General features: G+C 49.0%; 2 protein-coding genes across 7 annotated transcripts; both read right to left on the bottom strand.

Annotated features, from left to right (window-relative positions):
- LOC147262589 (ras-related protein Rap-1b) lies at nt 1-8,103 on the bottom strand. Of its 5 annotated transcripts, none has more exons than XM_086201606.1 (9): nt 7,966-8,103; nt 7,431-7,577; nt 3,774-3,843; nt 2,953-3,021; nt 2,487-2,543; nt 1,849-1,989; nt 1,149-1,292; nt 618-710; nt 1-548 (listed from the first exon to the last, which is right to left on the bottom strand). In XM_086201606.1, the coding sequence occupies exons 3-8, from the start codon at nt 3,828-3,830 to the stop codon at nt 624-626; spliced, it is 555 nt and encodes a 184-aa protein (XP_086057732.1). In that variant the 5' UTR covers nt 3,831-3,843; nt 7,431-7,577; nt 7,966-8,103; the 3' UTR covers nt 1-548; nt 618-623. The 5 variants fall into 5 exon arrangements, with proteins under 5 accessions (XP_086057732.1, XP_086057733.1, XP_086057735.1 ...); XM_086201607.1 differs by having other exon boundaries at nt 7,431-7,574; nt 7,966-8,098; XM_086201609.1 differs by having other exon boundaries at nt 3,774-3,846; nt 7,431-7,613; nt 7,966-8,090.
- Nucleotides 8,104-12,465: 4,362 nt separating this feature from the next.
- On the bottom strand, nt 12,466-25,831 carry cand1 (cullin-associated and neddylation-dissociated 1). 2 transcript variants are annotated; one of them, XM_086201598.1, is made up of 26 exons: nt 25,493-25,831; nt 23,222-23,297; nt 22,898-22,965; nt 22,582-22,736; nt 22,323-22,446; nt 22,148-22,235; nt 21,908-22,076; nt 21,524-21,629; nt 21,302-21,447; nt 19,961-20,112; nt 19,744-19,884; nt 19,322-19,463; nt 18,636-18,844; nt 18,390-18,558; nt 18,210-18,299; nt 17,928-18,081; nt 17,611-17,848; nt 16,776-16,964; nt 16,547-16,690; nt 16,326-16,461; nt 16,062-16,238; nt 15,881-15,976; nt 15,398-15,567; nt 15,164-15,328; nt 14,925-15,032; nt 12,466-14,823 (listed from the first exon to the last, which is right to left on the bottom strand). In XM_086201598.1, exons 1-26 carry the CDS (start codon nt 25,558-25,560, stop codon nt 14,599-14,601), a joined length of 3,705 nt encoding a protein of 1,234 aa, XP_086057724.1. In that variant the 5' UTR covers nt 25,561-25,831; the 3' UTR covers nt 12,466-14,598. The 2 variants fall into 2 exon arrangements, with proteins under 2 accessions (XP_086057724.1, XP_086057725.1); XM_086201599.1 differs by lacking the exon at nt 25,493-25,831 and adding an exon at nt 24,809-25,186.
- Nucleotides 25,832-26,783: the final 952 nt, after the last annotated feature.

Below are 26,783 nucleotides of genomic sequence, written 5' to 3'. Positions count from 1 at the left end.
AAACATTAAATGACCTTTATATCTTTTCACATAAAAACAACCACTGTAATAATAATCACTGTATGGATCCACAGGTCGGACCAGAGCCACACACAAGGTCAGCCATGTTTGCTGTGACATCACCACGGCTGACAGAGGCATGTGGATGGCTCAGGACTGCTGGAGAAGAGTCCACGTCAGGGACACCAAGCAAAATAAACATCTAAAATCAAAGCAGGAGGCCACTTGAAATGGCTGAGCATAGAGCATGATGGGAAACTTTAAATTTGCGCAGTTGTTTGGGCAGCCCCCATTCCTGTAACATCAGAATCTTCATCATCATCATCATCGCCACCGCCACAGTCTTTTTATGTTTGGTTTTAATGTTTCCAAGGCAACAGTCTCTGTTAGACAGTGTGGTGAGGAGAAGGGAGACGTGGTTTTCATGGGGTCAGAGGTCAGAGGTGGCTGATGTTGATGATGACACAGTTGTGTTAAAGGGGCGTGGCAAGTTGGAAGATGTCCTGTGATTGGTTGACTGGTTGGTTGTCGGTCAGGAGAGCAGAAAACTGGAGAGAGAAAGAGACGGTGAGCGTGTAGAAACGGATGCACAGTTCAGGAAGGTGCAAGAATCGTACCTGTCATTAGAGAAGCTGACAGGTGGACTTTTTGCGGGCTTTCCCTGGAACCGGACTCTTCCTGTTAATCTGCCGCACCAGGTCATAGAAGATCTACCAAAAAAAAAAAAAAAAGGGTTTATCAGAAACACGCATGTTGGAGGCCCCTCAGTTCATTCATTTCAATTTTATTGACATGGTGCCAATAGAGTGCAGCAGGAATGAGGTGTTTTTGTAGTCCAGCAGGAGGTTAGCATGTCAAGGGTGAGGTATTCTTGTAGTCCAAGGAGCCCAGTCAATAAGGACTTTATGACCAGAAAGACACACGCTGGCAAATGGAGCCCTAAAACAAGGATATCGCTCTGGGAAACCGGTTTGTTAGGGCCCTTTCAAAATAGTGTGAACTACAGATCTGATTTCTGACAATCACCCAACACTCCGCCAAAAACCCCCTTGACCCCCTGGACTCGGCTCCACCGACCCGATGTGGGACTATTGCAGACTGGACTCAGTGCTACTGGACCAGTACCATGTCAGCACTGATGTGGTCACCTCATTGACGTTGATCTTGCTCTTGGCTGAAGTCTCCAAGAAGGCGCAGGAGTTCCACTGGCGGGCGAGGCCGATGCCTGAATCTTTCGCCACCACACGCTCCACCTCCAGGTCACATTTATTCCCCACCAGGATCATGGGAACCTGAACACCACACACAGCCTTTAGCTCCCAGGTTTATGACGCGGATGCAACAGAACCAGCTTCGTGACTGATGCTCAAATCTGCTTCTGACTTCTTTTTTGAACGTCCCACGGCCTGTTGAGGTCAGGACCGACGAAGTCACACACGAGTTCCACAAGTCGACTGTCAGAAAGCACAGCTGTGGACTTTACAATACAACTCAACCATGAGGGAATAGCAATGATGTCACCGTACGGGAACATTCTGCTGCAGCACCAGAACCTGACCAGCAGATGTCGCCAGTGTTTCCAGCGGGCTGGTCCAGGGTCTGGGAGTCTTCCATCACCTTCTCTGATTCCACTTTCTAACCAGATGACTCCATAATGAATCAAGTACTGGTACATTAGGGTCCGCCATCAAGGAATCGGATGTATTGGTGGAAATATCGCCAAAAAGGTACCAAATTCAAAGTTCATTGTTGAAACTTCAGCTTCAGTAAAGGAGATTAGAGTACATTTGTCTCTTTACCATTTAAGAAGTCTCAAACTCTGTGTGTGTGCGTGTGTGTGGGGCATACGTCCTCGGTGTCCTTCACTCTGAGGATCTGCTCTCGGAGGTCCTGCAGGTCATTGAAGGTGGACTGAGCCGTGATGGAGTAGACCAGAGCGAAGCCCTGGCCGTTCTTCATGTACAGGTCTCTCATGGCCGTGAACTGCTCCTACAGAGGGACACACACACACACACTCAGGGACGCACGCGTGCACGCACACACACACCACCTTCCCTCCATCCACGTACACATCCTCCTGGTTTGGTCAAGACCAAAATTACAGGTGTGCAACGCCCCCTGGAGGGCTGAGTCCAGATCAAACTTGCGAACTGTTAACAGGAAGTTCTGCTTTCGATCCCAGAACCCGACAGAAGATGGAGAGGAGGGAAACACGGCTGCAGGGCTGCTCGGATTTCCTGCTGGTTCACGTGTGAGTCAGAGAGCGTGGACCTGAGCTGCAGCGCTCGTTCACAGTCTTACATTTTTTATCATCATCATCAGGAATGATAATAAATCTGCAAATATTGATACTGTACTCATACTTGCTGGAAACATGTCAGTGTGGATGAAACTCAAGAACACATGGAAACATGGCGCTTGACTGATGTGTGTTTGTTAAACCAGGATGAAGATGGTGATGATGATGCTGGTGGGAGGAGTCTCACTGTTCCTGCTGTGTCCAGAATCTCCAACATGCACTGCTGACCGTCCACTTCCACTTGCTGCAGAGACAGAAACAGAGAGGAAGAGCCATCAGCTCACCACCCTCATCACCACCGCTGAAGACCTGGGGGAGCGTTGCAGCTCGGCCGGTGCGGCTCTACGACCAGCTCTGTCTGTCGCCATGATGAATCCTCACTCTAGGTTCTCCCAGTTCCACCAGTTTACCCTCCCACAGTCTCCAGTGGTTCAGTGCCGCACTGCCCCTTGATGAATCGCCGTCCCCTGGTTCTGGTTTCATGGTCCAGTTGGAACTGATGCTGCAGTTGCACTTTATTTGATGATGTCAGAATTTTGACGCAATTTAAATATTCCCAGAATTAGGATATTTCTTTGTCTTAGTTTGGGATTCGAATGATTCATCTTCAAATGACCAAGCTGGATTTTAGTTTTAATACTCATCATTCTCACCTTCCTGTAGGAATCTTCTATCGTGGGGTCGTACTTCTCCACAAAGATTCCCTGAACAAACTGGACGGTCTGGGGGTGAAGAGACAGAAGTAGGCCAGGCGTGTTAATGGAGCTCTGTTCTCGTCTCTATTCAAAGTCATTAGAATGGAATTAACGTGACACACTGACTCGTCTCCTTTCTATCTTGGGGACTGAAGCTCCTCATTGTTGCACTCAAACAGGAAGTAGATTCATCTCTCTCTCTCTCTCACACACACACACACAGCAGATTCTCACTGAACATGAGGGTTGAACTTAAACACGTGACAGACCTCGATCATTCAGACATGTGAAGGTGAACAGAAGCAAACGTCCTGTTGGCTGACGGTCCAGCCCCCCGGCGCTGGGGGGCTCAGGGAGGTTAAACAAGGAAGGAGCACTGAGGTACAAATAGCACTTCCTGTGACCACTAGATGGCGCTGTGACTCATCTGACCTGGAATTTTAATGGCCCTTCCTGGGCCCAGCCCTACCACCAAGTCTGGTGAAACCAAGCCTGACAGCTTCTGTCCTGATGACAAACACTCCTGCGACCATGAGGTCACAGGTGGCGTTGGAGGGACAGGGCCTGGAGCTCCTCCATCCGTGGGCCAGCGGAGCCTGACTGAGTTTCTCATTTGGGTGAACTGCCCCTTTAATGACCAGTACAGCAGGAAGTGCCGGGCACAACGCCATCGTGTGGTGTTTATGTCAATGCCAATTGGAGGCGGAGCCTATAAACACCGTGTTGATGAAACCTGCTCATTGCCGATAAAAGCCAGACGTGAGCCGGCGGGATCTTACCAAAGCTGACTTGCCGACTCCTCCTGATCCTAAAACAACCAGTTTGTATTCACGCATCCTGACGGTCTGTCTGCTGGGCGAGAGAGAGAGAGAGAGAGAGAGAGAGAACGATTACTACAGCAGCCAATCAGGTAGCAGCGTCACAGGAAGCCCCGCCCACTGCTCAAAAGCACCTGGTGATGTAGAACTATCAATTACACACACAATGACTTCCTCTCTCAGCAGGGAGGATAATTACCCAGCATACATCTGGGTTGGGTCAAAACAACAGAGGTCACATGGTCACACAGCTGGTGGTGATGTCACAGCAACGGAATCCTTCTCAGTTTCTGTTGCTATGACACCATGTGTGTATAAATGTGTGTACATACCAGTGACGCCTCGCTGTGTGTTTGCAGCAACAAGAAGCAACATGCCCCACACACACACACACACACACAGCTCCTCCATGCTGCTAATGAGGGTCTGTCAGGGTTACCACGGAGACGAGATAACTGCATGTGTGTCAGGACTCAATATTCACATCGTTCTTTAACCGCCATCTCTTTTTTACCCACAATCCCCGGCGGTTCCCACAGAGCTGGACGACCAACCAACACCATGATTGTTGACTCGTCGACCAGTAAACAAACACCTTAACAAGTGGGAGACATGAAGGGAACGTGAGGATGAACACATGAGGGCACCTTCATGCTGTCACCCTGCCGCTCTCACACCTCCCGACATGCAGCTGGAACTTGTTCCCTCAACTCAGGTATTTTGTGGCCACGAGATAGAACCATTTTCTCAATTGAATTCATTTGAGGCCCAGGGCGCCACGTGTTCCCTCCATGTTCTCCAGGACACATCATCTAGTAAATGGAAGCGACTTGAGGGAACAGCTTAAATCGAGGGAACAAGTTCTCTTTTGTTCTCTCTTTCACCACCGCGGAGTGCAGGTTCTGGGGGTCCCTGGACCGCCACTCAGACGCGACGGGGCAACGAGGACGTGATCCAGGACCTCGGGTTCCAGGTCTACTCTCGTATTCACTGGGATTCTCAGAATTTATTTTTATCAAATAATTTCACAAAGCCACGACCTCCTGATGTTCACTTATCAATCTTTAATTTCTGATTCTTGATCTTTTATTTTAATTCATCTACTTCAGGTAAACATCGCTGGTTTGCTCATTTGTTTTTCTGTTCGAGCGGCTGATTAAATCTATGACAGCGACGTCTCCTGAAAGCAGATCATGACGTTTTGTGGTTTCTCCGCTGTTACCGTAGAAACAGCGATACGAACCCTAACCTGCGGGCAGTCCCAACCACACCAACATGGATCATATCAAAGCTCATCAAACCATAAAAAATATCAACCAAGTTAATCAAATTCCAGTGAGTGGAACCAAACGAGCAGGATTCAAAATCTAAACCCACAAAAAAGCTTTTCTAGAAGTCCTCGCAAGGTTTAACTACTGCACATGTACTCCTGGTCGTGTGACACACAGGAGTGTTTGAAGTAGAACCGTATGAGGGACACGCCAGAGGACAAAACCTCCAATCCCCAGAGTCCCTGAGCATCAGCATGCGTGACCGAACCAAGTGGGAACAGGAAGTTCAGACGTGGTTGAGGGGCTGAAGGTGTGGCGAGGAGCTGCCGCGCTACGCCCCCTTGACTGGAATCAACAAGTCCCGGCGAGTTCAGGGAGTCGAGGCAGCTGCGGGGAAGGGAACGTCCACAGGAACGTCACGCCGCTCCGCTCAGGGAGACATCAGCGTGGCCAGCTATGTGATGTGGCCTGTGAACGCACCGTTCACTGAGGTCAGGAGGTCACGTGGGTCATCAGGGGAGCTGAGTGCTTCGGGTCAACCATGGCCACTAACCAGACTAGGCAGGGTTTTTTGTGCCAGATGAAGCAGGTTTAAGCACCAGCAGATGGCACGGCGGTTCCCTCTGATTGGCTGATCAGCTTCAGCAAGTCAGCAGCCTTGCATCGCCAAACCAAGAGAAAACTAAGATGTCAGCCAATCATAACCACTGGGGGCGGAGCTACGGCCAGGATGCAGCAAAGGTGCTCCTGCAAAACAACATTAGCAGAAAACTACCTTCTCTTACGAGGGCCATTAATGGTTTCACCCGATAGACGCGCCATCGCCACCACCCAAACCGTCATCGTCACATCTTCATCATGCAGGTTGCTCCTAGCTAGCTGGCTAGCAAGCTTGTGTTGTCAAGGGATACTTTGAAAAGCTGCAAGGACGACGAAATACAATCCCGCGTAGGCGAGTGAAGCCCACCATCACGAAATTCTGGTAAACCAGAGCAGCGACCAGCTGCATCACGAGGGAACGCACAGCATTGGTTTTGTTGATGTCAAGAGTCCAAGAACTTCCTGTTTCCCTTTTAGAACAGTCCACTGGCACCTGCTGGAGGGCAGTGTTATTTCTAGTTGACAGTGGACTGCGGCCTCCTGGCTTATTCCCATGATGCTCAGGCTTCGTTAGCGCTGACTGTTTGATATCAGTTTGGTGCGACTTTGCCCTGAAACACTTTTTCACAGATGAGGTCACCGATTTGTTTTAGTCGTGCTACATTCGGTCAGTTAGCATTTAGCTACAAGTAACATTAGCATGTTACGTTAGCTTGGGAATGTAGCATTAGACACAGGAACTACACATACAGCGAACGGCGGGTGGCAAAGTAAATCCTGTTGTAGCCTAGCGTGGTTACTGCAGCTACAGCGACAGCTCAATAGCTACTAGAGGGTGAAAAGAGGGATATGACACCACTGACAACGGGTGAGATGAAACGCAGCTTTACCTTGAAAAAAAATCCTTAATTTTCTAAAAGGTGGTCAGAAACATTTGGGATGAGAACCCAAATCCGAATGTATGACTTGTGTCAACGTTAAACCGAGAAATGAGCCATCCACAATAGCGAAACCTGAGATGAAGTGAAACTCTGCTTTATCCAACAGAACCTGAAGGCATCATGATGTTAATCTAGTGAAGTTGGCGGAGGAGAAAGATTGACTCTCCAACACTCCCAGATCCCTGAGTCAACCAGAACTAGGTGGGGCCTGTCAGTACTCAAAGAGTGTGTGTGTGTGTGTGTGTGTGTGTGTGGCTGACAGTACTACAGGAGTAAAACCAAGCCTCGTCCACACACTCAGACAGGTAGACCGACAGACAACCGGGGACGAAGACCGCTTCCTCCAAACTCCTCAACTCTAATAAATGACTTCCGCTCTTATTTCTCCAGCGGGGCAACGGGAGTTCCGCGGCTCTAAACCCGTCTTGGAACGCTCTATGCCCGGCCAGCTCTGCCAGCAGGCCCCGCTGTCTGGACCGGGAAGAACTGCTAGCTGGAACACAGAGATCTCTTTGGAGGTGAAACAAACACCCGCCATGATGGTCCTCCCCGTCTGTCGGGGTTTATAACCAGCATTATGATGAACACGGTCCGATCTGTCCGTCTCTCCGCCCGCCCGCCTGTCCGTCTGTCCGCCGGTCGCTTCCGCAAACCCAGCCCAGCTCGGCCTGCTCCCCCTCGCTGCCCTGCCTGTCTGTCAGGATGTGTCCCGGTCCGTCCCGGGTAAACCCACGTCCCCGTGATGGAGGGAAGCATGAGAGGAAAGGCGAGAATGGAGAAAGAGAGGGAAGGGAAGCGGTACTCACAGTCATCCACCCGTCCGCTCCTCTGCGCTCGCTCTCTCTCTCCCGCTGTCTGCTAGTGTCGCTCGACCAGAGCCGCTCCCTCCTGCTGCCGCCGCGATTACGTCAAGCGCGGCGCGGCGCGGCGCGAGCAGGCGGCTCCTGTCTCTACTTTCAAAATAAAAGCCTCAACGCCCTAGAATGACACTTCATAACATTTTTTGGTGTTGTAAACAATATTTGTATCATTTAAAGTGTGAAATGATTTGGTTTTGCAACTTTAAAAACTTCTTTGCAATTTAACAAAATGGTGACCAGCATGATGGCATGTAATGAACCGTCAATGTTCTGACAAATATAAACAGACTGATCTAACAATGTACTGAAATTATTGGTATTTGCCACATGAAATATTTGGTCCGACATTTCCGTTTCCTCACGTTTTGACACACTGCAGAATGCCGTTAAAAAAAAACATGTAAAAATCTAGAAACAGGAGAGGTAAAAAAAACAACAATAACAAAGAAAACTTAACTAAGGTCAGCAGGGCGGATGTTACCTCTTTATTTTGAAGGTCGCCTGATTGAACTTCCTGTTTTAGAGCTACTGGACTGCTCCTTGTACTCAGTCTGGCTCTCAGCTGCTTCCCTCTTCCTGAAGACCAAAGACTTTTTCACAGGTTCATTTACTAAATTAAATGACCTCATTTCCATTGTTTAAATCACCAACGATGACGCGTCGCACCTGCGTCGTCGGTGCAGGCGCAGCTGCAGGTCCTTAATGGCCATGTCAGATAAATGGAGGTGAAACACAGAAAATGAAAGGCAAAGAAATCTGGTTTCCTGGACTGGATTTTGCTTGACTTCTTTGAAGTAAATGTGGCGTTCGTGCCGTTGCGTTCACTTGAGCCACAAACACAAGAATGTGACGTCAAAGTTCAGAGTGGGGGGTTGTGTAGTTTCATTTTGGGTATTTTTCAAAAGTAGACAGAGTCAAGTTAACACCACTTTGACCTTGTGACCTTGTGTGCTGTCACCAAGCATTTCAAAAGAATTTCTGAAGTTGCTGCATCACGCCACATTTCGCCATCCGAGGTCCCTGGCCTCACCACCGAGCAGAAGCTGAGACGCTACGATGGAGGCAGCGCTGGCAGGTTCCTGCCACGCCAAGCGAGGTGCTGTCCTCAAGCACTGACGTGTACTTGAACAACAAATATGCACTGATGTCACTTCCTCCTCTGCCGCTGGACACCAACTGAGCAGCAAAACACTCAGCAACTTTTACTAGAAAATAGCAAGCATTATAGAGGGCGGTGGCGTGGCTCAGAGGTCGCGTGGCCATCGAGCAACCTAAGGGTTGCTGGTTCGATGCTGGATGGACATCAAGCAATATCTGCATAAATGAAACAGAGTCAATGGTGATGCTGAGGACTGTCACCTGGAGTTGATCCTGAAATTTCCTATTCAGACACTGAGAACACGGGAACAGAGGCGTGACGTGGTGTTAGCTCATCTGCGTAGTGTGGCTCAACATTCACGCCACTGCACCGCTGAAGAAGACCCTTGCCTGAAGCTGATGGTAACTTGAAGCAGGCTAATGTTAGCAGCCACCTTCACTTAGGTTGCAACACAAGTGGGGTGACAGCTGCTAAAAATGGGCTGATTTTCCTTTAGAGATCCAAACAAAGCCACTGCTTTGATAGCGCCATCAGCTCACCAGCCATTTCTTTTAAACCAGGTTACCGGTCATCTCTGAAGTCAGTAAACTGTTGTAGCTAGCAAGCTAACGCAGTTGCCAGTTTCTTCTTCCAAATACAATCTATATGGACAGAAGTGTCCTCACAAAGCTGCAGACTGACTGATGTCCCCGCAACCTTCAGTGCAGGGACTTTTGAGGACAGCCGACATGGCAGGATGATCTCAAGGTGGCTGAATTAGCCGCCATTTTGTCTGGCTTTTTGATGAAAAACATTTCAGATGATGTCTTCATGTGAACAAAAAATGATATGTTCGCTGCCAGCTGAAAGTGTTCAGAGGGTCACATGACCCTAATTATAGCATATGATGTAAGGGCTTCTATTCAGTCTGCTCAAACTGGAGGTCAAAGGTCACTAAATATGAAAACTCCAAGAGTGTGTGTGTCATTTGAGAGTTTCTCTCACACAGTGCTGTGTTTACTACAGGCAGATATAAAGTTGAGAAGCCACACCCAAACAGGAAGGAGTCACCAAGAATAGAGTTGCCCCACCGCCCAACCAGCTTCCCTTTCTCTCACTCTCTCTCTCTCTCTCTCTCACACACACACACACACACACACACACACGCGCTTCCTGTTTGTGCGTTGCTTCACTGAGGTGGACGTACCGAGGGGAAAGCGTTGACTTCAAAGCAGAGTGACAACTTCAACATTAACAGTTTGTTTCAGTGTCTAATTTTGTTTGTTACATGTTGAGACAACAAATACATTGACAGCATTCATACATGCGCACACACACACACACACACACACACACACACACACACACACACACGAATATAGCCGAACATATATTTATACATATATATACATACATCTATGCATGTATGCATAGATGTATGTATATATATGTATAAATATATGAATTTGTATGTTTACATACACACATATGTAAACACACATGCTTACATTTACATTTTTGGAGTTGAACAGGAAGTTCACGTCTTCATGGGTAGCAGCTTTTACCATCCAGAGAAACGTTAACAAATACAAATGTCAGGTTCTGCTGACGCAACCTGTGTGTGCGTGAAGCAGCTGCGCCCCCCCACCCTCCTGCTAAATGCACTAGCATGTTCTTGTTTCTTACTGGGGGGTGGACACCCCTGCTTCCTGGAAATATGCTGCCCCCTGTTGACTGCTAGTGTGAGATGCCATACCTCACCTGCTCCAGTGCTGTGACGCCTCCAGACTTCCACGTTGCTGTCAGTGACTTGACTTCATCACATTTTCAAGGCCTAGAATGACATTTTAAAACAACCTCTCCAGGTTTTCCATGACTGTGGAAACTGAGGTAATAAACACCAACAGGTTTCTGCTCTGTTTCACCCCCACCAGCCACTTTGAGGCTCTGATGTCATCAGCTGGTCAGTCTCAGACCCGCAACACGACGATCGGCAGCTTCAGGACGGAATTCATTTGTCAACTTCAGAGGGAAAAATCATCAGCATGTCAATGATCAGCCACACGCACTCACCAATTCAGCTGTTGCTAGGAGACCAGATGAAGAGGTGTCACCAGCTTTGTTTGCTCCCTCACCAGTTGCTGCCTCAGTCCAGCAGCCAATCAGATCCAAGTTCAGTCACCTGAACAGGAAGTTGTATTTTTGAGTTCTTACCTGGAGATAATAAGTTTCTTCATGTAATCATGAGCAGCTGGAGTTCAGTGGGCCCTGAACTCAGACTGTCCAGTAAACTTAATGCCCTTCGCCAGTTCACGATGGCCTGCTAACCTCCCATTTATCAAGCAGCTGTTTGCATACCATGTTGTAATAAAGTCGTGGAAATGCAGGAACATGTACTTACCTGAAATAGTGAGGAGTTGATTGGTGGAAGTGATCTGAGGTTTGTTTTTGAACCGTTCAGCCATTGTAACTTGCCGTCTATGAGATGCAGGTCCACTGATGCTAACTGTTAGCCAACGCTAACAACTGGTTGCAAAAGGTGAAAATAAACATCTGCAGCTCAACAGCTGGTTGGTCCACTTGTTCTGTGTGGAACTTCGTCTTCAGTCTGTTTCCAAAGCAACAAAAGAAAAAAAGGCAAACGGGAGATGACTTGATAACGAGCTCGTGGTGTAGGGTTACATCATCGCCCCACATGTTTGGAAAACTCCAGATATTTTTCTAGTAAGATTTCCAGTGTTGCCGTTTTCTCCACCATGCCTCACACACACACACACACACACACACACACACAACGTCTAAATCAGTGTGTTTATGCAGACAAACTTGACATATAACTATTTTTGAAACACTGCATAATCAATAAAATCCTCAGACGCTCACCTGAGGAACCAGTCTCCTGTGAAACTGAACTGAGGGCAAAATGTGTCCCCTTACTGTAACTCAGGTGCCCTCTGCTGCAGCAAACCTGTTACATCAAGTAGTTGTTGCAGTACTGACAGATGCCTCCTGGGGCTGTAGAAGTCCAGGTATTGTAGAATTATCATGACCATTGGTTTGGACCAGAGTCAAGTAGCTGACCCCCATCTCAAGTGACCTTTGACCCTTCATCGCCCACCTGACACCAAGTAAAACTATCTGGTTCAACATTTACCTGTCCAGGGCTCCATGCTGGCGAGACGTTCAAAGGCAGCGTTGGTGTGAGGAGAGGTCAGGGGGAGGTCGCCAGCGCCGACACCACAAAACTCTGGCCACCAAAAACTTCTGGCAGTTGATAGCTGACAAACGCCGTGATCGACACGTGCTACGCTGAAATAACGGCGTCATTGATGGTCCACACACAAATGAGACTCGGAGGTTGAAGGCAGGCAGAAATGGACCTTTTATTTGTCTTAGGCGATAAACAGTGGACTGTCCTGACCAGACTGGACCCCTAACATGGACCCTCCCTTGGTTCTCAACCGGAGCCACCCGGGAGAAGTTCGCCCTGACTGTTTCCTGTCAGCATGAATGTGGTCGCCAGGGAAGGTTGAGTGGGTGTCTTTTGTAGTTTTGTTGCTTAAACAGAACCAGAAGGTGAAAGAAGCGCAGTGAGAAAAAACTGGAAATGAGTCAAGAAAAAGTTGTTTGGACCCAAACTGGTCGCCAACATGAGTCCTGTTGATGTCCAGCTGCTGGCCTGCAGGGGGAAGTAGTTGCCAGGTCACATGATGTCCTCAAGATTTGTTGGGCAAACTTCCCCCAGCAGCCAAGAACATCAAAGCCACCCTGAACCGAGCGAACGGATGTGAGCTCCTCGCATCAGTGCAGGGGTGAGACCTGAGCCACGTGTGGAAGCTCCCTGGTCTACAGGTAAGGGACCTGACCAGGACCAGGTGTGGTTCCAGCAGCTGGAGATGTCAGCAGGTTCAGTTCTACATCAGATCCACCAGTAAACACCAGACCAGTGGATGGTGGAGGTTCAGTTCTACATCAGATCCACCAGTAAACACCAGACCCGTGAATGGTGGAGGTTCAAGTCTACATCAGATCCACCAGTAAACACCAGACCGGTGGATGTTGGAGGTTCAGTTCTACATCAGATCCACCAGTAAACACCAGACCGGTGGATGGTGGAGGTTCAGTTCTACATCAGATCCACCAGTAAACACCAGACCGGTGGATGGTGGAGGTTCAGTTCTACATCAGATCCACCAGTAAACACCAGACCAGTGGATGGTGGAGGTTCAGTTCTACATCAGATCCACCAGTAAACACCAGACCGGTGGATGGTGGAGGTTCAGTTCTACATCAGATCCACCAGTAAACACCAGACCGGTGGATGGTGGAGGTTCAGTTCTACATCAGATCCACCAGTAAACACCAGACCGGTGGATGGTGGAGGTTCAGGTCTACATCAGATCCACCAGTAAACACCAGACTGGTGGATGGTGGAGTGGTGGAGTCTTAAAAACCTGGGTTGCTAACAAGAGTCTAGAGGAGCCTACAGAGGTCATGGAGGTCATTAAAGGTCATCAGGGGAACACAAGAAGCCTGAAGCTTAGTGGTGGTGACCTTGAAGTCATGTGACCCTGGTGTAGCTCCTTCCTAGGCTAACGTTAGCTTAGCACTGCTAACCGTAGCATCCAGGCTTCCAGGATCATCAGAGGGTTCATTAGTGAAGATGATCTTGATGAACTGAACCTGGAAGATCATCAACTTTTGTTCACCAGAGCTGATTTACTGGTTCAATCACCACAATCACATGGAGCGATCCTATTGGCTGCTGGGGGAGGAACCAGGACATGACCACTTCCTGTTGGTGGAGGAACCAGGACATGACCACTTCCTGTTGGTGGAGGAACCAGGACATGACCACTTCCTGTTGGTGGAGGAACCAGGACATGACCACTTCCTGTTGGTGGAGGAACCAGGACATGACCACTTCCTGTTGGTGGAGGAACCAGGACATGACCACTTCCTGTTGGTGGAGGAACCAGGACATGACCACCTCCTGTTGGTGGAGGAACCAGGACATGACCACCTCCTGTTGGTGGAGGAACCAGGACATGACCACCTCCTGTTGGTGGAGGAACCAGGACATGACCACCTCCTGTTGGTGGAGGAACCAGGACATGACCACTTCCTGTTGGTGGAGGAACCAGGACATGACCACTTCCTGTTGGTGGAGGAACCAGGACATGACCACCTCCTGTTGGAATACAAACACACCTTGTCCCTGCAGAGCTTTATAGTTGGGCCTGGCTAGTGTCACATCATGTTACCATGGCAATACAGGTCATTAGATCATCCAGTCTGGTCTGGTTAGATGGGACCTGGTCCAATAATCTCCCTCCCTCCCTCGCAGCCTCCTTCCTTCCTCAGAGTCAAGGGATTGAGAGCAGTTTTATTGAATCAGAGGAAATAAAGAAGCTGATTGGTCCACAAACAGTACAACCCGCTCTCCTGTCATCACCCCCTCCCCCCAGCATCCCATTGGTTGCCTACACCTTTCCAAAAAAAACAACAACAAAAAACAACAACAAAAAAAACAACAACCCCAAAACAAACAAACAGAGCGAGCCCTTCTCCCATTGGTCAACACAGTCTCAGGCAGGAAGGCTGTTTCCCATTGGTCAGTTTTGATAACATGCCAACTGTCAGTCACTCAGCAGTGGCCAATCAGGTTACAGTACCTGTTCTGGAATTACCAAAGAAACAAAAAGAATGACGATGAACAGGGAGGTCAGCCAATCAGATGACCTCTCTAGAAAAACAAACAGGAGTGGGAGGAGCTTCCAAGCCTCCATTTTTTGTTCTTTGATTTTGTCCATGTGTGCGAGCTGTAGATCCGTCGTATTTTTTCCAACCGCTGATTTCAGTGCAATGCATCATGGAACGATCAATCGCTAGGAGAGGGTGTGTCACTACGTGTGTGTGTGTGTGTGTGTGTGTGTGTGTGTGTGATCATGAAAACATGCTGCAGGGTTAGCGCTCCAGCAGCTGGGGGTGGGTGGGGGTGGTGCTGTTTTGCATCGTGTGAACTTGTCTGTCTCTTTAGCTGGTGTCCATGGACTCCATGTTGGCAGAGCTGGAGTCCCTCTGGATGGAGTCAAAGATGGCTGCCAGCTCCTGATTGGATGAGATTTGGGACTGGAACTCTGACATCAGTGGCGATTTCTCAGCCTCGGGGATGGTGAGCAGCGCCACGACGGCTCGCATCGCTGACCGCTTCAACTCATCCTGCTTCTCAAACTCCTGCTTAACCGAATTTGCCTTCACCTGCAGAAACAGAGCCGTGACAACGAATGGTAATTTTCCACACACGGGTGTCACATGAACCACTCCCACTTTTAGGGAAAGTTGTGTGTGTGTGTGTGTACCTTGGTGGTGCAAGTGGCTCTCAGTGGTTCCACCAGTCTGTCCAGTCTCTGTAGAACAGCACTGGGACACAGAGATGAGAGCCTGGCCAGCATCAGGAACGTCAGCATCTGAAAAGATGGAGGTAGAACATGAGAACAGAACCCTCCAGCCAGTACCGGCCAATGGACCACTACCACCCGGACTGAGGCTGAAACAGACCCGGGTTTAGCTACAAAGGGTTCTACAAGCGTGCTGACACCTTGATGTCGTAGTGGTCCTTCAAACCGTCCTCCACGTGGTTGAGGAAGGTGAAGATGTCAATTCGGTCCAGGCAGCTGTCCAGCAGAGTGTACATGCACTCGAACGCAGCTTTCCGCAGGTCCAGCCCATCATCCACCGTGTGTTTGAATGGACCCATCTCCACCTTCACCGAGAAAAACATCAGGTCAGAACCAACATGGCGCCAACAGACGACTCAGCAAATGTCCCTCACCTCTCGGATCAGCTCCTTCCTGACTTTGGTCTCATTATAGAGTTGTGGTAAAACCGAGTCCAGCAGCTCTCGGATCAGACTGGGCTTGTTGTGAGCCGCAGAATTGAACGTTACCAAGGCAACACGACGCACATTCAGGTCAGGGTCCTCCAGCGTCTTCAGGAAATCACCTGACACACACCAGCCAATCAGCTGAATTCACACAGAGTAACTACATTATCCAGCATACGCATGTCACTTTAGTCAGGATGGTGATGTCAGCGGAGGAGAAGTCCGGACTCGTGACATGTCGGAGCGTATCGACGTGTAGGTCCGGTTTTTAAAGGGACATTACATCCAATCAATGACAACAAAGAATTCCTCCAACCTGGAAAATCCATCAAGTCTGAGTTTCAAAATCCTGTTAGCAGATCTGATAACACTGTATATATTCCATTTACTTGTGTGTGTGTGTGTGTGTGTGTGTGTGTGTGTGTGTGTTACCTATGCAGTTCTTCAGCAGTGGGTCAATAGGCTGTGGCTGGTCTGAAATGGTGAACTTCACTGCTGTTACCACGGAGCTCCTGGCGTATGAGGAACCTACACCAACACACACAGTCAGAGAACTCGAGTCTTTATTCTAGTCTCAGTCAAGTGCATCAATGGAGTGGCGAGGGTCGGTCACCTGACAGCAGGTATCCCTTGAGGCGCGGCAGCAGTGTTTCAGGGTCGATGAGCGTCAGTTTGCCGAGACACTCAGCCACCACATTCCGAGTTCCTTCCTCCTGACACTCACAGTGTTTGAGCAGCAGAGACCAAACCGACTCCACATACGGCTTCAGGCCCGACACGGACGCCGAACCTACACACACACAAACACACACACACACACACACAGATCAAACATGGAAACACACACAGTCAGAGCTGCTGGGGGGGCGGGTCTCACTGATGATCTCCTTGAGCGAATGCAGCAGCAGGTACTGTCTCTTCGAGGATGAGATCTCCTGGAGGACGAAGGGCAGATACTCAGGAAGGTTCCCCACGGCGATGCTGCCAAGCGCGTACGATGCTGCCGACTTGACCTGAGACACATGGAGACACACCGAGTTTGGTCTCTCATGTTCTGGATTTCTGTGTTTCAGATCCTGAGCAGAGAGGCCGTGTTACCTCTTCACTGGAGGAGGAGAACGCATCCAGGATGACGGTCTTGAGCTCTGGTTGGCTGCTGAGGTCCACGTGGTGTCCCACCTCCCCCAGTGAGAGCAACGCCAGCAGCCTGATGGAGTCGGTGGAGCGGCTGTTCTTCACATCCTGACATTCACAGGACAACACCAACATGAAATATAAGACGAGTCACGTGGTTCTGGCCTTGCTTGTGGGACGGATGAGTATTTACCTGGATGAACTGCCCCACCACAGCAGGACCCTCAGTGGGACAGGCCCGGGTCAGAGCAGCCACACACTTGGCGATGGAGCAGTAGGCCTGTTTGTGAGGCAGAGCAGCACTCTGGGAGTAAACGGGACCAGTCAGCATCCTCAGAAGGTCCATGTAGCCCAGCCCAGGAGTGTCAGTGGACACTAGAGCCTACACAAACACACACACACGGGATCATCATATCAGACCAACCCCAACTTAAAGCCCCTTTCACACTGCACCAAAAACGCGGGTTTTTCGGCACTCTGAAAGGGTCGACTCGGCATTTCAACCTGCATCCAGCGACCCTCCTAGCGACCCGGGTGTTTAGCGGCTCTGCTCGGCTCGCCTGCAGTGTGAAAAGGCAAGCCGCATCGTCTCAGGTTTCATGTGGTTTGTCACTGTGCCGCCTGTCAGACTGTCATTGTGGAAGCTCCGGAAAAAAATAAATTAATGAAAAAAACTTGGGCTGAGAGCTGCTCATTCATCTCTCAATAAAGTTTTAGCCTCTGCCGGAAGATCAGTCCTTCTGTTGATGTCCCGCAAACGACAACGCTAACGTTCGACTCGGTGACGTCCATGTTGTCAGTTGTTTACCTCGAACTGTTCCAGCGCACGTTTATGTGTAATGAGGACATTGTCAGCGCGATGATGTACGAAAGAAAAACACAGGCGCGCAGCCTCACAGCGGGAGTTCAGACCCGGGTTTTTTTGGAAGCTTGAATGAGCCCTGATGCCGAGCAAACGTGGGTCCAAAAACCTGCATTGACACGCGTTTTTCAGTGTGAAAGAGTATAAGATGCTGTTCCTGTCACACCTGGTAGAAGTCCAGCATGGCAGCGAGAGCACCGCCCTGCAGTAGTGGGGACCGAACCAGTGCGATGAGCTGCTGGAGGATGTTCCCGCCACTCAGCTGGCCCAGGGAGGATGGGTGTGTGACCGCCAGCGTGGACAGGAAGCTCAGTGCCATTTGAGACACGTGCATGTCGCTCTCAGAAATGAGTGGAGGGAGCTCTGCGAGGACGGCGTCCACCATGACGGGAGTCACCGCAGAACTGGAAACGCAGACAGACTTAGTGGGAGACAAAAGAGGGAGGGGCTGGCAGCAGTGGGCGCAGCTAACAGGTGTGTTACCTGTAGTTTCTGAGCAGGATATCCAGAGCAGCCAGCGTGCAGAGCTTCAGAGCTCGCTGGTTTTTGCGAAGGAAAGAGGCAAGGATGGGGATTGCGTCCGGCAGAACGGGCCGCAGATCAATTTTGAGTGGGGAGCCGGCAATCAGCGTCAGAGCTGCGACACAAACAAACGTAATGATGGTTGTGATGTCACATTTCCTCAGACACTTCCCCACCTACAACCGACTCTGTGCACAACTTGAACGACTGATCCAACGGAGGCGGCTGGAAGGCGGGGATTACCTTTGACAGTCGTCAGTCGTGTGATCTCGTTTTTGAGGCGTTCCAGGAAGATCAACAGTGTTCCAGGGAGCTCAGTGGGGAGGCGGTCACCTAGTTAACCAAACAGGAAGAGAAGAATGTCAAACAGGAAGCTGTATAACAGGTGACATCACGATCACATGACTGAGAGCTTGTGGTTACCTAGGTTGCAGATGATCTGGCCCATACAGGAGATGGCTCGTTCTTTGACCTCCTGGTCGATGTCGGCAGCTTTCAGTCGTCTGATTGTACAAGTGAACAGGTCGTTGATGTAGGGGGAGGGGTCAAAGCTGTCTGAGCCCTCTGACTGGTTGTCGAGGGGTCGAATGACCTGGAGGACAGAAACGGTAGAAGTGGGTCACGCTAATCAGGTGGTATCATGGCAGCTGGAGGACTGAAGGTTCCTACCTTGACGAGCTGCTGAGTGACCAGCAGAGCTTCTGAGGTGATCTTATAGAAGGGGTCTCCCACGCATGCCACCACGGGCGGGACGAGGGCGGGGACGTGGGCGTGGAAGGCATGGGCGGGATGTGTGACCATGATGACATGGAGGCATGCCAAGGCATCAATTTTCAGGTTGGAGCTGCTTGACTTGTCATTGAGAGAGAAGATGATGCCTGAAACACACGAGAACCCCGATGATCCAAACGCAACATCACAGGTTCCAGTGAGTTCTGATCTCCGGTCCACGTGTCAGTGGATCACTAATCATCTGGCTGGATTAACAAGACCTAGATTCTACCTGACCACCTGGAGAGTTAGTGAAGACACAGTTTTGACAGTTTAGCTGTTGTTAGCCATCAGTCTCTGTTAGCTTCAAGCTAAATATACGTGGCTGGTTCTTCCTGCATTCTGGAGTCACTAAGAAGTAATGGAGGAGGGAAACCATCTTAGTGAGATCAGGGCTCCTATTCGTGAGTGCTGGAAAGACTAAACACGCCTTCTGGGTGATGCAGTTTTGACGAGATGCAGGTTTAACATCGCAACAAATTTAGTTGCACAAATTGGGTCAAAATAGTCCAGACACCAAAGCCCAATGGAACAAACACAAAGAGTGGAGCGACTGTGCTGGATGTGGAAGGTGTCCAGGCTACCTGGTATCAGAACAGGGATGTGCTGAGTCAGCGCGCCGGGGAGAACGTTCACAAGCTCTGTCAACATGTTGAAACAACACTGACGAGTTTTGACACTTTTCTCCTTCAGCTGCTTGTGTAGAGCTTTCACTATAATGGGAACCTGCAGAGGACGAGAGACATTCAGAGAAGCTCAGAGAGAGAGAGAGAGAGAGAGAGAGAGAGAGAGAGAGAGAGAGAGACAGACAGACAGAGGGGAAGTGGGGGACACAGAGAGAAAGCAACAGAGACAGAGAGAGGGAGCGCGCGAGCTGACAGTTTCCTGGACAACAGTGACATCTACTGGAGAAAAACACCTCTGCAGCCTGTCTGGAGCGGCTCTTTTCATTCGAAAGAATTTGCCCTCAGGGATCATCCAACAATTTTCCAATGGTGAGCCTTACCTGGCTCTGCAGCATGGTCAGCGGTGTGTCTCCCTGCTCCATGGCATCTGGATCTGCTAACCAGCTCTGTGCCGGTCTGGTTTGCTTAAGCAGTGACAGGTAGGCGTGGAAAACATCCGCCTTCACGTTCTCCTCCCTTTCCTAATCAGAAGGACAAATCTAATTAAAGCTGGCCGCAGACCTATACAGAGGTGAACCGTGACATCAAGGTCGGTACCTTGAAGCGACAGACGAGTGCAGGTGAGACTGAACGGTAAAACTCTGGCAGCATCTCATGGCGAGTTGAAACAACAGCATCCAAACACTTGGCAGCCGCCCGTCGAACCTTCCAGCTCATGTCATCATCGTCACTGTACTCGTCATCACTCCCTGGATGGACATACGGCTCAATATCATCTCATTCAATTTACAAGAATACAAACACACGATTTCCCTTCTGTGACACTGCAGGCAGCTGATCGCATCGAGTTTAAGTCCGTTCAGTCTGATGTACCCCCAAAACACAGCGTTTCCGTTGGTGTCCAGTCTCCAGCTACAGTCTAAAGGACTGACTCTCCATGATCCCCATAGCTGAGACCCTCGCTAGTTAGCTTAGCACAATGACTGGTAGTGGGTGGGAAGTATTAGCGTAGCGCCGTCTCTGCCTGCATTAATATCAGGAGGGTTGAGTGTAACCATGGTGATGAATACCAGTTTAACATGAGGAGACATTGTAGTGGTAGAATCAGACACGTAGCCGGAACTACTTTCCTGACTGGGTGCAGTGATTTGACGCAGCACCTCCAAAGCTCCATTGGAACTTGGGTCAACAGAACCAAATGTTTGTTGAGGACTAGAAGAGCGACTGCTGCTACTGATGATGATGAGGAGGAGGAGGATTCCTGCTGGACACACCAGCATCCTAGACCTGAGCTAGCTGATGCTAACACTTCCCACCCACTACCAGCCATTGGGCTAAGCTAACTAGCCTGGACCTGAGCTAGCTGATCCTAACACTTCCCACCCACCACCAGTCATTGGGCTAAGATAACTAGCCTGGACCTGAGCTAGCTGATGCTAACACTTCCCACTTACCACCAGTCATTGGGCTAAGATAACTAGCCTGGACCTGAGCTAGCTGATGCTAACACTTCCCACCCACTACCAGCCATTGGGCTAAGCTAACTAGCCTGGACCTGAGCTAGCTGATCCTAACACTTCCCACCCACCACCAGTCATTGGGCTAAGCTAACTAGCCTGGACCTGAGCTAGCTGATGCTAACACTTCCCACTTACCACCAGTCATTGGGCTAAGCTAACTAGCCTGGACCTGAGCTAGCTGATCCTAACACTTCCCACCCACCACCAGTCATTGGGCTAAGATAACTAGCCTGGACCTGAGCTAGCTGATGCTAACACTTCCCACTTCCCACCAGCCATTGTGCTAAGCTAAGTAGCCTGGGTCGAAGCTGCGCACACAGGGTAGTGTCAGCATGTACAGTAAGCGGTCCCCTGCTGGCAACCACTGAACCAATGTGGGGCTGAGTGATCTCAGTTGGTTCAGACACATTTTCAGTACCTTGATAATCTTCATCATTCTGCTCAGCATCCATGGCATTGTCATCCTCGTCTTCATCATCAAAGTTGTAGTTTGGGTCGTATGTCAGGTAGCGCAAACAAATGGAGATGATGGTGGGAACATGGGCGTAAACTTCTTTGGGACACCTGAGATGAGCAACAGCAACAAGATGAATAAACAACGACGGAAACTGGGATGCACTTTTCTCTCTGCTGGTCTCACCTCCTGACGAAGGACTCGAAGGCCTGGATGCAGTACTCACGCAGCTCGTCATCATCAACGTTACAAAACTTTACGACCAGCGGGATGATCTTCTCCAGGTACTCTCCTAGACAGAGACAGGCAGGTGGAGGCATGACGGTCTAACATGTAGCTGAGCTGGTTATCATCAAACACAGTTGATCCAATAGTTTTGCTCAATACTTCCAATGAGTCACCAACATGATGTGACGTCCATGTTGGAAAACCAACTGGGTTGAATACACAGCAAGACTGATTTTCAGGAAATGATGTGGAGAATCGCAATACATCCTAATTAAAGCGTATTGTGAGGTCCTTGTTGACACTATAGAGACAGAAGTCGTAGGGGTGGAGCCGCTGTCTCACCGATCCGGTGTCCTGCCTGTCTGCTGATGGCGGCCGTGCACTGGATGTAGGTTCTAGTGGTGGACATGTTGTCGTTCCTCCCCAGCTCAGTCAGAAGGTGCTCGATCAGATCGATGAAGACCAGATTCCCACAGGACATCACCAGATGGCCCAGAGCCATGATGGTCCTCTGAAACATTCACATCATCATCATTCATGTGTTCACATGGCAACATGAAGGTCAAGAGGGGTCAGATGTACCTTTCTGACAGCCAGTCTGGGGGAGGTGAGCTGAGGCAGCAGACAGTTCAGGATGGAGGGGTGGAAGTTGACCAGCAGACCGCCCTGTCTGCACAGACCAGACACGCCCCCTTCTAGTCCTCTGACTTACGAAAAATGTGATCATGGCAAAGGTAGGTGTGACAGAGCGACGTACCTGCAGAGCATGTCAGCCATGATGTCTAGTGCCTCCAGCTGGACAGACACATCTTCCTGTTTGGCGATGGCGCTGGTCAGACGACCCGTGATCTTCTTACAAACGCTGGCAGCCAGAGCCGAGCCTATCACACACAGGAAGTACAGTTACAGCCCATATGGGCCTGTTCTCGTACCTCCAACCTGACAGATGAGTACATGAACCATGTAGTGATATTAGTTCCGGTTCCAGTAACACACGTGACCAGAGGCGTATTTACCACTGGAGGCTGGCGGTAACTCCCCGATGACGGTTTTGAGTCCGATGGAGGAAATGTCTCGGAGTTGTTCTTTGTCTGACAGCATGTTGGTGCAGAGTGTGTCCACGATGGTCTCCACCTGGTACTCCTTCACCTTACTGACCAGGGGACCGAGGCTGACCGAGCAAACACACCATTAGACCCCCCAACTCCCCGGTCAGAGGCGCACTAGCAACTCTACTAATACGCCACCGCCGCCGGGTACAGGGAGACATTCCAGTTAGAGAAGTACATTCCTCAACTACTTCATTTGATGAGTGTGCAAGTGTGTTTTCACCATTTGACGGCCAGATTCTGAACTTCTCCATTCTTGTCCTCCAACAGTTTAAGAATCATCCTCACCACCTGTCAATCAATCAATTAATCAATCGGTACGCGGGTTTGTTCGCTGCCATCCCTCACATCAACCTGATGACACACACCATCCTACGCTCACACCAGGGTTCCCACTTCAAAAGGCAAGGCTTCACTGTGATGGTGTAAACCAGTACAAACCAGCATCAAGCTGGTACCAACTGGTATAAACCTGGTCCAAATAGATATAAACCAGCAGAACTGTGTACAAACCAGTGTAAACCAGTATAAACAAGCAGAGACTGACCTTTCTCTCGCTGTCGTCGTCCAGTTTGATGGAGTCTTTCTGTAGCTCCGTCATCAGGTCGTTTGTGGCCATAAACCTGAAACGCCAGTTAACGACCCGATGAAACGCATTTAACCATGAGCACGATTGTACAGTGTGAACGCATTAGCTTGTTTTTACACGTTATTCTGACATCAGCAAATATCAGCTTTAATATATCAACATAACTGAGGTCAGCAAAAACTCCCCAAGTGTTTATGAAAGATGTGACTCACAAACACAAACGGGACTGACTAAGGATTAATCTGACTGTCTCAGCGCCACTTTAATAAAACGTAAATGACGTCAGATGATCATACCAGCTTCTATCTAAGTGTGTGTGTGTGTGTGTGTGTGTGAACTGTCATGTGCTGGAAGGTGTAACAGCTTCCCCTTAGACTGAAGCAGCTTTTGTTTTTAGAGATCTGCTGATAGCAACTAGCTTGGTGTGCGGTCAGACGCCATTTTTACCGTAGTGGGGGGGCAGATACTGATACATCTCCCACTTACACGGGTGTCTTGTAGTGTGTGTGTGTGTGTGTGGGGGGGGGGGGGGCGGGGGCTGTCTGTCAGTAGTGATGAACTTGGACCGTCCTCCAGCAGAACTGAGGGACGCAGGACTCCAGGACCTCTTAATCCAGACGTTTGATCAGGAACCCATAAACACTCCGGTCTTTGTACACACCTCTGGTTTCCTAGCAACACTACTGATACTCCAACTCAGCAGCTGTCAGTAATTGGCCTCAGCGCTTGTTGCCACAAGCAGGTTCTGAGCCCGATCCAGCACCTGGACACACTTGGTGGTGCCGGCCTCTATAAACTCAGACTTGTTTGGGTTCAGTAAAGGTTGTGGACAAACAGCTGATGTCAGCCCACTGATGTCAGCCCACTGATGTCAGCCCACTGATGTCAGCCCGCTTCAGCCTGACGTAGTCGCAAATCATGTCTGCAACACTTTACATTTTCTTGGTCAGGTTTTACAAAATTTTGCGTGCTTTCTTGAGGTGAGTTTAGTCTTGAGGTGAAGGCTGGAAAAACCTCTGCTGGTGAGTCTGTCCCTCAGAGGACGGATCAGCCGATTCTGCTCTCGTCATCGCGGATGTTTCCAAACTGACGTGATGCGAGCTGCTGACAAACCATGACAGCACCTCCAAGCAAAGGTGAGTTCTCTCTCCGTTCTGACAGATGTCTCTTCTTCTCTGGTGGTTGCAGCCATGCTGCCTCTGCAACCATCTTCTGACGCCTTCACCAAACTTCTGTATTCATATATTTTTTAATTCACGCCAAACCAGCTCATGGAAACACAGCTGATGCACATTTCCTTTTTGATGTTGTTGCAACATTTGACGATGGCATCAACTTGAGAAATGAAGGGAAACACAACAGGCGATCATGTAACTCAACCCCGTTCCCCGCTCTGCCCTCTCATGGGGGGGTAACTGGTTCTGGACCAGCCAAGAGTTGGGCTGGACCGGAGAGATTCTAGAACCCAGAACCAGTTCTTTAGGTATTAAACGCATAGCTGGATCATTATTAAGAGGAGGTGAATGCTAAATATTGCCAACTCACTGTTTCCTGATTTACACGCGGACAGACTTTCCCGAGAGGAAAGCTGGAGTTTCATCATCATCATCATCGTCACCGTCTCAGTGATGCTCCTCTAGCATGATGCTAACAGTAGCATCATCCGGCTCTGCTCCAGCCTGATTACATGTTGTTATCATCCAACACCACCACACCCCCAAACATGCTAGTGAACCGCAAACCAACTCAGACATTCCCGCACTAACCGGGACTTCTCATCCATGTCCCGGCAGTAAATCCACGCACCCCAGCACACCAGCCCCGCATCAACGGAACCGTTAGAAAAACCCAAAGGGGAGCGAGCGCTGACATCACGCTAGCTTGCGGCGTGACAGAAGTTGGTGGATGCTGAGCGGAGCGGCTAGCGGGCGAGCGGTGGTCGCCGGGTGATTCCGCCTCATGTGCGGCACGTTAGCTCGCTCTCGAGAAATGACCACCAACGTTCACTTCAAACCATCATCAAATAAGCCCATGGTCATGTTAGCTAACGAGTTAGCCAACGATGTGACGACGATCAGACAGGTGGCAAGCTAACAGTTAGCATGGCAGCCCGAGGCCTACCAGAGGGGCAGCTCGACAGCGCCTCCAGCCCGTCTAAAAAAAAAAAAAACCCTCGAAGCGATGATGCTAACTAGGCAGCTCAGCTGATTTACGGTCGCTTCACTTCACCTGAAGTCCTTGTCGCTGGACGTCATCTTCTCCAGCAGGTTGGAGATGTGATACGAGGCGCTCGCCATGTCGGTGCTGTTAGCCGTTAGCCTCCTGCTAGCAGACTGCGCTCCGTGTGTGTGTGTGTGTGTTCCGGCTCTTAACTGGCTGCTTCTGAGAGTTTCTAGTGAACGGCTTGGTCCGCTTGAGTTCCGAGCCTCTGTCTGGGTCTGGTACCGATTATGCCGCCCTTCTTTCTTTCTACAGCGACTGTCGCATCCCGGACCGCCGAGTTTGGTGTGTTTGAATGGAGCTCCCGTTCTCGCTGCAGAGGGGCGGGGTTAGCAGGAGTGGACGGGGTCGGAGGTCAAAGGTGGAGCGATTGTTCTTCAAGAGACCCCCAGAACGTGTTGAATCCTTGACAGGAAAGAAGCAAGAACAGATTCTGGTCCTGGTTCAGATCGATAATTTCCCCCTGAAAGACCATTAGTGAAGTAAAATAGCCTGAAATTGTGGTACAAGTACTGCACTCGAATAAGAAAAATATCAAACTCTTCAGCTCTTGAAGGATATTTTCTATAATATTCCTCTTTTTTTTTTTTTTTGTCCTTTTAGACTAAAAATGTTTCGTTTTTTCCAGCTATTTTGAATGCAGAAGTCAGTAGAAAAATTGAGAATTTTCAGCCACTAAAGAGTTTGACATCAGTCCCACACTGAAGACCTGACAATTTAAACCAAGAACATTAGCCACCCATATACTATGGTGTATACTAATATATGTGTATGTAGTGTATATACTACATATATATGTAGTGTATATACTTCATATATATGTATACACTACATACATATATGTAATATATATACTACATATATGTATATGTAATATATATACTACATATATGTATATGTAATATATATTACATATGTGTATGTAGTATATGTATACACTACATACACATATATGTAAAATGTATATATATATATATACACACACTACATACACATATATTATATGTGTATGTAGTGTATACATATATATATACACTACATATATATGTAATATATATACTACATATATGTATATGTACTGTATATATTACATATATATGTATGTAGTGTATACATATACACACACACATATATATACACATATATATGCACATATATATGTGTATATATACACATATATATATGTGTATATATATACACACATATATATACTCATATATATACACATATATATATGTGTATATATATATACACACACATATATATATATATGTGTGTATATATATATATGTGTGTATAT

Source organism: Aulostomus chinensis, chromosome 4 (assembly GCF_037954235.1).
Source record: "Aulostomus chinensis isolate RoL2024-O1b breed Wild chromosome 4, RoL_Achi_v1.0, whole genome shotgun sequence".
NCBI classification, from domain to species: Eukaryota; Metazoa; Chordata; class Actinopteri; order Syngnathiformes; family Aulostomidae; genus Aulostomus; species Aulostomus chinensis.
The sequence above is the reverse complement of the archived record's forward strand: the minus strand, read 5'-3'. Positions and strand labels throughout refer to the sequence as shown.

What these genes read in the sequence shown, in the direction of transcription:
- LOC147262589 (XM_086201606.1), bottom strand. Translation starts at nt 3,830, where the DNA reads ATGCGTGAATACAAACTGGTTGTTTTAGGATCAGGAGGAGTCGGCAAG. An exon ending in GAGTCGGCAAGTCAGCTTTG is followed by an intron (nt 3,022 to 3,773) that starts GTAAGATCCCGC and finishes CTTCACCCCCAG; the next exon opens with ACCGTCCAGTTTGTTCAGGG. An exon ending in TTCTGGACACAGCAGGAACA is followed by an intron (nt 1,990 to 2,486) that starts GTGAGACTCCTC and finishes GTCCCTCTGTAG; the next exon opens with GAGCAGTTCACGGCCATGAG.
- cand1 (XM_086201598.1), bottom strand. Translation starts at nt 25,560, where the DNA reads ATGGCGAGCGCCTCGTATCACATCTCCAACCTGCTGGAGAAGATGACG. An exon ending in ACGACGACAGCGAGAGAAAG is followed by an intron (nt 22,966 to 23,221) that starts GTCAGTCTCTGC and finishes ATTGATTGACAG; the next exon opens with GTGGTGAGGATGATTCTTAA. An exon ending in AGGACCACTACGACATCAAG is followed by an intron (nt 15,033 to 15,163) that starts GTGTCAGCACGC and finishes CCATCTTTTCAG; the next exon opens with ATGCTGACGTTCCTGATGCT.